This window comes from Camellia sinensis, chromosome 8 (genome assembly GCF_055761805.1).
Source record: "Camellia sinensis isolate YWXY chromosome 8, ASM5576180v1, whole genome shotgun sequence".
Taxonomy (NCBI): Eukaryota; Viridiplantae; Streptophyta; class Magnoliopsida; order Ericales; family Theaceae; genus Camellia; species Camellia sinensis.
Window position 1 is genome coordinate 84,045,918 of NC_138968.1, and position 12,008 is coordinate 84,057,925.

The 12,008-nt window shown below is 32.6% G+C and overlaps 1 protein-coding gene across 1 annotated transcript; it reads right to left on the reverse strand.

The window, feature by feature from the left end:
* Nucleotides 1-7,844: 7,844 nt before the first annotated feature.
* On the reverse strand, nt 7,845-9,561 carry LOC114306739 (uncharacterized). The gene is made up of 4 exons (XM_028252021.2): nt 9,334-9,561; nt 8,479-9,166; nt 8,190-8,341; nt 7,845-8,144 (listed from the first exon to the last, which is right to left on the reverse strand). Exons 1-4 carry the CDS (start codon nt 9,559-9,561, stop codon nt 7,845-7,847), a joined length of 1,368 nt encoding a protein of 455 aa, XP_028107822.2.
* Between the last annotated feature and the right edge of the window lie 2,447 nt (nt 9,562-12,008).

Genomic DNA, 12,008 nt, shown 5'->3' on the forward strand with positions numbered 1-12,008 from the left:
TAAGTAATTTTTCCCCTCCAAACCAACTTCCCGCTTAAGCTATAATCTGTTGAGCACCCCCCTAGCCACTTCAAAAAAAAGCTATTTTCCCACTTAATTTAAGCTATAATCTGATGCGTTAAGCTGTACCAAACACAATGTTTTAGTTTAAATTAAGTTAAAAGCTGAAATAAGCAATTTATAAGCTCTACAAAACACCCCTATAAACAAACAAACAACCCAAAATTCTATTCAAAGCTTATAAATTTTTTTAAAAAATTCTAAATAATTTTTTTATTTAAAATGTAAAAAATAACAGGTGTCAATTGTCCCCCCCCCAAAAAATAACATTGTTCCGGTCAACCTAGAGGATGACCGACCGGACGTTCGGGAGAACGACCGGCCAAATATCAAAATTCAAAACCTCGACTGGAACAAGTTTTCAAAAGTGAGTGTGGAATTATTTTGGAATTTTTGGTGAAAAGCCCCTCCCATTGGGCCTATTTTATGTGAAACCCACGGAATAAAACAATGAGCCCAAAAGCCCCTCAATTAAAAATGAATTGATTGAAATGTCCTTCCATATAAGTAGGGAAATATGAAACAATCGCACCATTTTTCTCCCCTCGCTATGTTTCATCGTTTGACAACCCTCCTCTGAGTATCCTCATTCGAAAACCCTAACATCAATTGAAAACCCTTCTCTGAGTTTCATTACTCTCGCTCTGCAGAGCTACTTTGTCTTTCTACCCCTGGAACGTTACGGGTTCGTCGCTTGGGCTCGAATCGAACTCCGGATCGAACTCCGCATTATGCTTTACTCTCTCTCTTGGACACACATTTTTCAGGTGATTTTTTCTCCTTTCTGCTAGTTTTTTGATGTTATGAAGTCTGTCTAGGTAGTGGTGTATAAGATTACGTTTTCATTTTGTTTTCATTTTGCGAGTATTTTAAGGATTTTTTTTTCTTTTTTTTTTCATTGTCGCATTAGGGTGAGTAGAGTTTGGGATTTTGGGTTACACTAAGTATCATCTGTTCTAAAATTTTTATCACTATCTTAAAATACTTTAAATTACTAAATCATGTGAGAATGTTAAGGTTTAAAAATTTTGAAAACTAATTTAGGTATTTCAGAATAGTGTATGCAGTTTTGCTTCAATTTCGTTGCTTTGATTTCTGTAGTGTTTTGGTCCTACAATTTCACTTGCTTCATGAATTTTTCAGAGTAAAATTTTACTTCCAACCAGAGTAAAATTTTACTTTAACTCTAGCACTTGCTCATTACATAAACGTGAATGTGATTGTAGTTTCGTCATTTCTCTGATTTCGGTTTGAATGTGAATTATACATGTTAATTTCAGAACTGTGTTGCGTATAGTCAAAATTGAGACAAGGTTTTGTTGATTCTTGGTTCTATAAATTTTGTATGTGTTTTTGGTTTATTTCCTAGGGTATATTGTTCAGAGTAAAATTTTACTTCCAATCAGAGTAAAATTTTACTTTCAATAAAGTAAAGTTTTACTGGCAAACAAAGTAAAACTTTACTGCCAAACAAAGTAAAACTTTACTATCGCATTGAATGTGTTTTGGTCCTACAATTTCAATGCTTTCAATTGCTTCATGAATTTTTTAGAGTAAAATTTTACTTCTAACCAGAGTAAAATTTTACTTAAACTCTAACCTTTGCTCATTACATAAATGTGCATATCAATTTGTATGTGTTTTGGTCCATATAAATGTGCATATCTATTTATGTATGTGAATGTGATTGTAGTTTTGTCATTTCTCTGATTTCGGTTTGAAGTAAAACTTTACTGTCTCATTGAATGTGTTTTGGTCTTACAATTTCAATGCTTTCAATTGCTTCATGATTTTTTCAGAGTAAAATTTTACTTCTAACCAGAGTAAAATTTTACTTTAACTCTAGGCTTTGCTCATTACATAAATGTGCATATCAATTTGTATATATGTATATGTATCTATTTATGTATGTGAATGTGATTGTAGTTTCGTTATTTCCTTGATTTCGGTTTGAATGTGAATTGTACATGTTAATTTCAGAACTATGTTGCGTATAGTCAAAATTGAGACAAGGTTTTGTTGATTCTTGGTTCTATAAATTTTGTGTGTGTTTTTGGTTTATTTTCTAGGGTATATTGTTCAAAGTAAAATTTTACTTCCAATCATAGTAAAATTTTACTTTCAATAAAAGTAAATTTTTACTGCCAAACAAAGTAAAACTTTACTGTCTCATTACAATGCTTGTGCATTTTCTTTAGTGCTTATTTGTTTTGTCACTTTGTTGTTTAAACTAAAATGTTACACTATTGATATAGGGAAACTTTTTACTGTTTTAAAATGGTTGTTACAAGAAGCAAATGTGGTGATGATGATGATTTTGAAGTTCCACCAACTGTTATACAAAAGAAGAAAGTCCCTAAAAAAAAAGGCAAAAGTAGTAAAGAAGTTCAGTCCAATGCTAGCGATGATGAAGGCTGTATGCCTTCAACAACAAAACCTTCGAAGTTGAATGTTGTACATGGAATACGGGAGGGGGAGAACTATGTGAAACAATATAGGTCAAATATTGTTTCACTGATAAACATAATGCGAGACGAGGTTCACTGAAAGACATATTAGTATCCTCGAGAGAACACCTTTTGGGATGTTGTTTAAATCTTTTTGGAAGAAAGAAGATACGCTGTTAAAGAAGTTCAAGAAAGTTGATGATAATGTCATGGATGTGATCAAATGTTATGACTTTCATGCAAAGGGATTTAAGCTTGGGGGAAAACGTGTGACATACGGGACAGTGACATTACTTTTATTTTTTGGGATAAAATCGGGAACGAAAAAAGTAGACGTCTCATATGGAAAGAAACAAGAATCAAATTTTGTGTAGAGAAGGTTTTGTAATATGTCAAGAATATCCGTAAAGAGTTTGCAAGAGGCATTAGGAGATGCATTGGAAGGCACAATGACAGTTGATGTTGAGGATGTTGCCCGAATAATGTGTTTGTTTGTTGTGGCAACTTTGCTATTACCAACAACTAGTCTAACAGTTGGATGGGCTTTTGTCGCCCTTGTAGAAGATTTGGAAATGATGAATTCATATGCATGGTCAAATGCAGTTGCATCCACGTTGACTACTTCAATCCATTCTTCGTTAGGAAGTCCTGAAAATGTAACTGGATGTGTACTTCTTCTTTTGGTAAGTAAATTGAACTACTTGAAATATTATGCAATCTATCTTTAGAGAATTAACTAATTTCGATTTTTTATTTTACAGTAATGGTTATGCGAGCATACTACCTTCATTCAACCTCAAGGAAAAAATTTGTGTCCAAGGCTCCTGCGATGGGACTTATCAACGTTGAGGAAAAAGCTAATGAAGAGGTCATTGCAAACACTAAAGCCTGAAGAGGTATCATTTTCCAAACTCAGCCTTACTGGTTCATTTTGCTTAAAATTATACTTACATAATAAAACTTACACATGAATAGAGTAAAAGTTTACTTAAAATTAGAGTAAAAGTTTACTTACAATCAGAATAAACTTTTACTTTCAATCAGAGTAAAATTTTACTTTGAAACAAAGTAAAATTTTACTTACTCTTGAACAGAGTAAAAGTTTACTTACAATCAGAGTAAACTTTTACTTACAATCACAGTAAAATTTTACTTACTCTTGAACAGAGTAAAAGTTTACTTTAAATAAGAGTAAAAGTTTACTTACAATCAGAGTAAACTTTTACTTACAATCACAGTAAAATTTTACTTACTCTTGAACAGAGTAAAAGTTTACTTAAAATTAGAGTAAAAGTTTACTTACAATCAGAGTAAACTTTTACTTACAATCACAATAAAATTTTACTTACTCTTGAACAAAGTAAAAGTTTACTTAAAATTAGAGTAAAAGTTTACTTACAATCAAAGTAAACTTTTACTCTGGTGGTTAAAGTTTTCTTCATTGCTGACTTCTTTTCTTTTTCTATTTTTCAAATGCAGGTAAATCACGGTGAACTGAAACCCATTTCCAGAAAAGAAATGGATCTTATTCGCAATGATGAGGAAGAAGATGCATTGGATATGGAGGAAAATTTAGAGACTAAAGAAGATGAAGATCATGTAGTTGAAGCTTTAGGAGATGATCAACCTTTGAAGGACTTCATTGATCTTGGGAAATTAGAACGAGTTCAAAAGGAAAACAAGAGGCTGAAAAGTGAGAATATGGCATTGGTTGAAGAACTGAAGAAAATGAGGGAAACAATGCAAAAAATACAAGAGGATCAAGAGGCAGAAACAAAAGAAATGATGGAAAAGATTAGCAACACAGAGAAAGAAATGGAGAAACTGAGAAAGGAGTTTGAAGTACTCGAATCTGAAAATAAACGGTTGGTTGATCAGATTGAAGAAAATGCAGTTCATGCGGCTACCCAAGCTTTTGCTTTTAAAGAAATACCACATGCTAAAGGAGTAGAACATGAGCAAAACTTTGGGTTTCAAAGTACATTGAAAGAAATACCTATAGTCATAGAGCCATTGCAAACATCCATGGTCAAGAAAATCAAAATCAAGGCGAGGAAGAAGAAAGAGATGTTTGATTTTGAATGTGAGCCAAGAGAGGTAAAAAAAAAAAAAAAAAGACCACAAAACAAGTGATTGAAGTGATATAAAATGAAGTGATTTGTGTTGACAACTAGCCTCTAAGCCAACCAAAGCCAGTTGAAAGGGTTTTGTTTCCAGATAAGGCTGCAATATGCAAATTGCTTGATGAGAATGATAAGTGTCTACTGAACAAGATTTATAATTTGGAAACCACAGAGTAAGACCATTTTAATTTTATCAAACAACAGATTTTTACTGTTATCAAACTGCAACGTGTTAATCAACATTTTTTTAACCTTATGACTAGTGCAATCATATGGTCCGACACAGGAAATGGGGTATATGTTACATTGCATGATGTGGATGCAATTCTGAGAGATGATGATACTGCAAATAATGTAAATGGCCACACAATTTTCAATGACTAGTGTTCACTTCAATAACTAAAAATAGTTCATTTTATTAACATATATTTAATTGATTTTTGTTTTTGTAGGTCATTGACAGCTTTGTTGAAATGCTTCAGATTGAACAAGAAGCAAAAAAGCCAGAAAAAAATAAGTCATTCTTTTTCTCAAGCCTTTGTTGGGTAAGCCATCAATTTGTGTTTAGTTTGAATTGATAAAATTTTACTGTGGTTTAGTGTAACATTGTACTATAGTTTAGAGTTAATTTTTACTATTTGGTTTGCCAAAAATTGACAACTCATACAGTGTGTCACCAACACAACTTGAGACATGGCACTCTTATATGATTAAATGCAGTCATTAGTGAAATAGGGTTATGGAGATTTGAGAAATCATTTAATTGACCAAGTGCTTGTGCAAGATTTGAGTGGATATAGATACCTTCACTTTTGCATGAACTCCAATGGGAACAAGAAGGAAGAAAAACCCTACCACTGGACACTTCTTGTATTTGACACTGAACTTGATGAGTGGAGATATTACAATTCTTTAAGGCCAAGAGACAACAGAGAAGATCCTTACCTTAAGGATGCAAAAAAGATTGTAAGTGCTTTGCATCATATTAATAGTAATTTTTTGCTGTGTTTTATTCTTGAATTTAACCGTGACCAAACAATTATGCAATGATGTTAGATAACATATGTGGATAGCAAGTTGGCCAACAAAATGAAGAGAGGTAGAAGAAAGTTTGCAAACTTGGTTTCGATGAAAGATAGTCCACAACAACGCCCAACATCATAAGTATTTCACGCTACTATTACATGCTTGAATTGGTAGTTTTCAAATTTGATTAAATCTAACAAGATATTGATTTTTATTAACAGTGTCGATTGTGGAATTATTCTATGTTATATCATGCACCAAATCATAAGAGATGAGCCTATTGCAAATTCTATGGAAGATGATGAAATTAACAATTTTCGAGCGTTAATAGTGCATCAATTTTTGAATGATTATCCAAAAGCATGGACTGAGGAACACTTCAACCTCAAAAAAAAAAAAAAAAAAAACGGGCAAGAGCTAAGACCTCAAGGATGACAATGTGGACAAGTTTTGGGGAACTAATGTGAATGATGTATGTAATTTCGGTTTTTGTAAATGAAAGAACAGTGAAAAAGTAATTGTAAGTGAAAGAATACTAAAAGAGTATTAGATAGTACATGCTATGTCTATTGTTCTAGTAAATTTTACTGTGGTTTGGTGATTAATACATTATTATAGAAGGATATTGTTTTGACTAGGAATGAACGTTGTTATAGATAGAATACAATGATACAGGTTATACTTGTGTATCTTTGATGATATATGTAGTTGTGTTGTTAGATTATTTTTGCACAAAGATTGCATGATGATCATCAGGGGAGTTTGTGTGTTGTGATAAATTTTGGTGCAGGTTGGAAATGTTTTTTTAAGGGGGGCTAACATATTTTTTGAAATAAAATAAAATTTTACTCTAAAATGAAGTAAAATTTTACTCTGAATAAAAGTAAAATTTTACTTTATTCTGAAATATGAGTAAATTATTGCACTCTGAATTTAAAAGTAAAATTTTACTCAACATGAAAGTAAAATTTTACTTTGAAATAAGAGTAAAATGTTACCAGAAGAATCTAAAAGTAAAATTTTACTCTGAAATAAGAATAAAATGTTATACTCTGAATCTAAGAGCAAAATATTACAGCCTGAATAAGTAAAATTTTACTCTGTATAAAAGTAAAATTTTACTCTGAAAAACGAGTAAAATGTTAGACTCTGTACAAAAGTAAAATTTTACACTCTGAATCTAAAAGTAAAATTTTACTCTGTATAAAAGTAAAATTTTACTCTGTATGAAAGTAAAATTTTACTCTGAAGAGCGAGTAAAATTTGGACTCTAAATCTAAAAGTAAAATGTTACTCTGCACTAAATTAAAATTTTACCCTCTATAAAAGTAAAATTTTTCTAAAATTAAAATTTTACTCTGAAATAAGATAAAATTTTAATATAAAAGTAACATTTTACTCTGAACATAATAAAATTTTACTGTGAAACCACAGGCTCATCACACCCATAGACACCATTCAACTATAAAGCAAATCAAAAACTAGAATAGACAACCATTCAAGAACATAGTAAAAATGTTTTTTATTGCAATGTCTCCTTACAAATCTAGTCTAAAAGACCATACTATTATTGCTATGGACTATTTATTGCAAAAGAATTGCATTATTTTCATACTTCTATTACCAAATCAATAATGTCTTTCACGGCAATGTCTCCTTGCAAGTCTTCCTATTATGACCGTACTTCTCCCATCTACCACACTGTACTCGTCTTATCTTCTCACCCCTAGATGGGATCCTATTCTTCCTTGACCTACCAGGTGGCTTCTTACAAATTGGAGGAAGGACAAGAAGATCATCCATAGCTACAAGAGGTTTCTCAACAGTGGGTATTGGATAAAAGGACTCAGCATAGCAATCTTTGAACTTGCTAGTGTAATAAAATGGTTCCAAATGTGCATACGAATCACCTCCGCACTTTTAGATAGCGGTCGCCGCGTGAGCACAAAGAAATCCATTCAATTGCCATTGGTAACATGAGCAAGTTCTATTCAAGAGGTCAACGCTAATCGATGGCCGGGATTGAACCTCAAAAACATGATCACTTGAATGACTAACCAACCAAGTTCTTCCATTTTTAAGAGCATTTAGTAATGTTGAATCCATCTCCGGATAAAGAAAAGTATTCCATTTCTTAGCTTGCTCTCTCATTCTCGACATCAAATCCATGATCTTTAACCTAATTGAATCAATCATCTTTGTAGTCGGCAAATGACAAGCTTGACGGATCCATGAATTGAAAGACTGCCACATTCGAGTGCATTTCACTGTATTTTTGTCCTTTAAAATATGCATTAGTCCACTTGTCATAGGGAAAATTGGATAGAAACCTACAAACGATCCATTTTCCCTCATCTTGTAATTCTTTCAAACACTGATTAAAACATCCTACTGTCGGAGTACAAGCACATGAAGAAAACAAAAAAACTATCCTACTCCTGAAAGTATTGCTGAAACTTGGACCGGAAAACCTATCCCTCAAATTGGCCTTCAAGTGTTAGAGACAAAAATAGTGGTAAGCAGTAGGTAAAACCTTGGGTAAAGCCTCCAAAAGTCCTGCGTTCTGATCAGATATGAAGGTAATTGGTCTTTCATCCAACAATATATTCGACAAATGTATAAAAAACCATTTCCAACTGTCTGTAGTCTCCGTATCGACAATTGCCATTGCAAGAGGGAAAAAACCTGAAAAATAACATTTTACAATTAGTAAGTATATTAAACGAAAAGGAAAAATATAGTAAATTTTACTCTGAATACGTAACATGTTACTCTGAGAATAAGTAACTTGTTACTTTTGAATAAACTATAGTAATGTCTACCTTGATCCCCATTATTCGCTGTAGCTGTTAACAAAGTGCCCTTATATTTCCCCTTCAGAAAAGTTCCATCGATAAACAATAGAGGATGACAATGCCTAAACCCTTGAATGAAAGCATTAAATGCAACAAAAAACCTCTTGAACCGTCCACTTTGATGGTTATTGTCAAGACGCAAATAGCTACCAGGATTTGTGCTCATCACAATATCCATATACCATCGAATCTCATCATAAGACATAAAGAAATCTCCAAAAGTAGTAGTCCTAGCTTTCTCAACTCCCAACCAAGCGTGATTGTACGTAATGGTGAGCCCATATTGATCTGTAAATTGACGCACAACATCAATTGGACGAGTTTGGGGATTCCTATGAACTTCATTAACAATCAAACTTGCAACCAAATTTGAACTCATCCTTGAGTTTTTAGAAGTATGAACTGTAGCTCCACAAGTATGCTCATCATGTAGAGTCCTAATGTAGAAAAAATTATTAGCACTTTCTAGAGATGCATGTACTCGCCATAAACAAGCTTTGGACTCCCGCATTGAACACATAGCAGTGACCCGACACTTCTCATTTTTCACATACACAAACTCAAATCCTATCTCAACGGCATATTTACATAATGCAGTCCAAAAATCCTTTGCACATCCAATAAATCTTTGACCTACATGAGTAATTCCATTAACCTATCCACAAGACAACAAAGTCCTTTTTTCATGTTGACAAAACATAGGAAGTAAATCCATTTCATCATCAGTAATGTTGGATCCAGTAGCATCCCCTGATTCTCCAATTCCATGTTTTTTATTTGAAATGCCCATTTCAGTAATAGTCACATCAACCCGGTCAACACCATGGGGATAACAAGTGACAACATATTCTGAAAATCAGAATCATCATCAATCATGCATTGCGAATGTCCAGGCAAACAGTACGATAACAGTATGTAACCACTATTGTCAAACTTCTTCAATTTACAACTTAAGAAATCAGTTAAATCCTTCAACGTGCAGTTTGACACAACCTTGAACACAATGGCACGATCACCATACTTGCATAACAACATAAGAGGTGGAACCATTTTACAAATGTGCAATCAATTAACAGTAAAAATTTACTGTCAATCAAAGTAAAATTTTATTGTTACTATCAAAGTAAAATTTTACTATCACTATCAAAGTAAAATTTTATTATCACTACAAGTCCAAAAGTCAATTTGTGTTTAGTTTGAATTGATAAAATTTTACTGCGATTTAGTGTAACATTGTACTATATTTTAGAGTTAATTTTTATTATTTGGTTTGCCAAAAATTGACAACTCATACAGTGTGTCACCAACACAACTTGAGACATGAATCTAAAAGTAAAATTTTACTCTGAAATAAAAATACAATGTTACAAAAAGAATCTAAAAGTAAAATTTTACTATGAAATAAGAATAAAATGTTACACTCTAAATCAAAGAGTAAAATGTTACACCTTGAGTAAAATTTTACTCTGTATAAAAGTAAAATTTTACTCTCTATAAAAATAAAATTTTACTCTGTAGAAAAGTAAAATTTTACTTTGAAAAATGAGTAAAATGTTAGACTCTGAATCTAAAAGTAAAATATTACTCTGCACAAAAGTAAAAAATTTTACTCCGAAATAAGGTAAAATTTTAATTTAAAAGTAACATTTTACTCTGAAATAAAGTAAAATTTTACTGTAAAATCACAGGTTCAACACACCCATAGATGACCATTCAACAACATAGTAAATTTGTACTTTATAGAAATGATATTATTTGCAAACAATGAACTTGTTTGGTGCAATTTTTTGCTAGTTAAAAATTGATAACTAAAACGCATAAGCTGAAAGAACATATCTCCCTTATCTTCTCAATAATCATGGTCAACGTCAGCGGAGGCAGTGCTTGTGGCGGTTGAAGTGTTTGGCAATGACCACCTCTTGACAGTAAAATTTTACTGTCATTCTAGCACCAGAGTAAAATTTTACTCTAATTCTCTCAAACAAAAAACAGAGCAATAGAATCAGAGTAAAATTTTACTCTCATTCTCTTAAACAAAAAATAGAGCAATAGAACTAAAGTAAAATTTTACTCTGGTTCTGTCAAATGAAATCAAATCAAACACAACAAAAATAAATCAAAAAAAAAAAAAAAACAAAAACAAAAAAAAATTAATCAACTAATTAACATACCTAATTGAGAAGAAAAACCTTTAAAACTTGATCAACAGTCACAAATCTCAATAAAACTCTCGTTTAATTGAGAGTGTTGATCGTTGGCGGCAAGATCGTCTATTGTTGAGCAAGTGAGAGATCTTCGGCTGCGAGATCTTCAGATTTGGAGATCGTCTTCATTGATTTCGTTCAGCTCAGATTTCAAATATTTCAAATGTATTATACGTATATATAGAGGGGCAATATTGTGATAAAAAAATAGAAAATATAAAATGTCGTTATTAAGGTAGACATTTCCTAATCCGGGGCTTTTTGAAAGAAAATTGATTGGGTTATCCTTTACCCTAATAAAAAGGCCCAAAAGAGGGGTTTCACCAAAAATCCATTAATTTTTAAAAGTTGTATCCAGACATCACGCTCAAATATGGGTGTGGAGTCATGATTAGAACTCCACACCAAACACAGCCTAAAATAGCCTACTAAAATAGCTAATTTTCCAAACACCCACTTAATTAAGTGATTTATGGTAAAATTAGTGAGCCACTAGATTTAAGATTTTTCATTTCTTAACTTTTACTTGTTTATATTTTCAATAATAAGAATAATATTAATGCTACATTTATCATATTTTTATATTATATTATACTTACCATTTTATATGTTGATACAATATTAGTGTAATGGATTCAACCACTCGTGCATATCTCTTATTGCAATACTGATAAATAGATTGACACATTAGATGGTTATATAAAATGATAAATGAGAGGGTAATTTTTGGTAAAAATTGGGTCGAGCTATGTGGTGGGCTTCGTGGCCCAAAGCACCAAGGACTTGGTGAAAAGGCCGCAAGGTTATTCCGGCCCAGGAGAGATAAAAGATACTCCGGCCCAAGCTGTTAAAGTTACTCCGGTTCAAGAACGATAGATTTATTCCGAGATGAAGTTACTTCGGCTAAGGAATCGTAAAGCTGCTTCGGTTTGGACAACTTGAGTTAGTACGGTCCCAAGAAAGGTAGTCCGGTCATGATGAATTCAGGGTAGGTCGGTCGGAATGTAGCTACTCAGTAGATCGGTCCAAGCATACCACGGTTCGTGTATGAGAGAACCGAGATATGGTGTAGCATGAAGAAAAACCAAACTACTGTTAGTACGGCCCACTTTGTGGCTTGGCATAGCTAATGTTACTTCGGTCAAATAGTAATTCGGCCATGGAGAAAACCATCCCACTTGGTTTAAGCAGTGGGGGAGGGTGTAAAAGGATAAGTATTATCCTTAGGAGAATGAATCCTAGGAGGACTCTGCATGGAGAAGTACAAGTCCTACTAGGATTGTGCCACGGAAA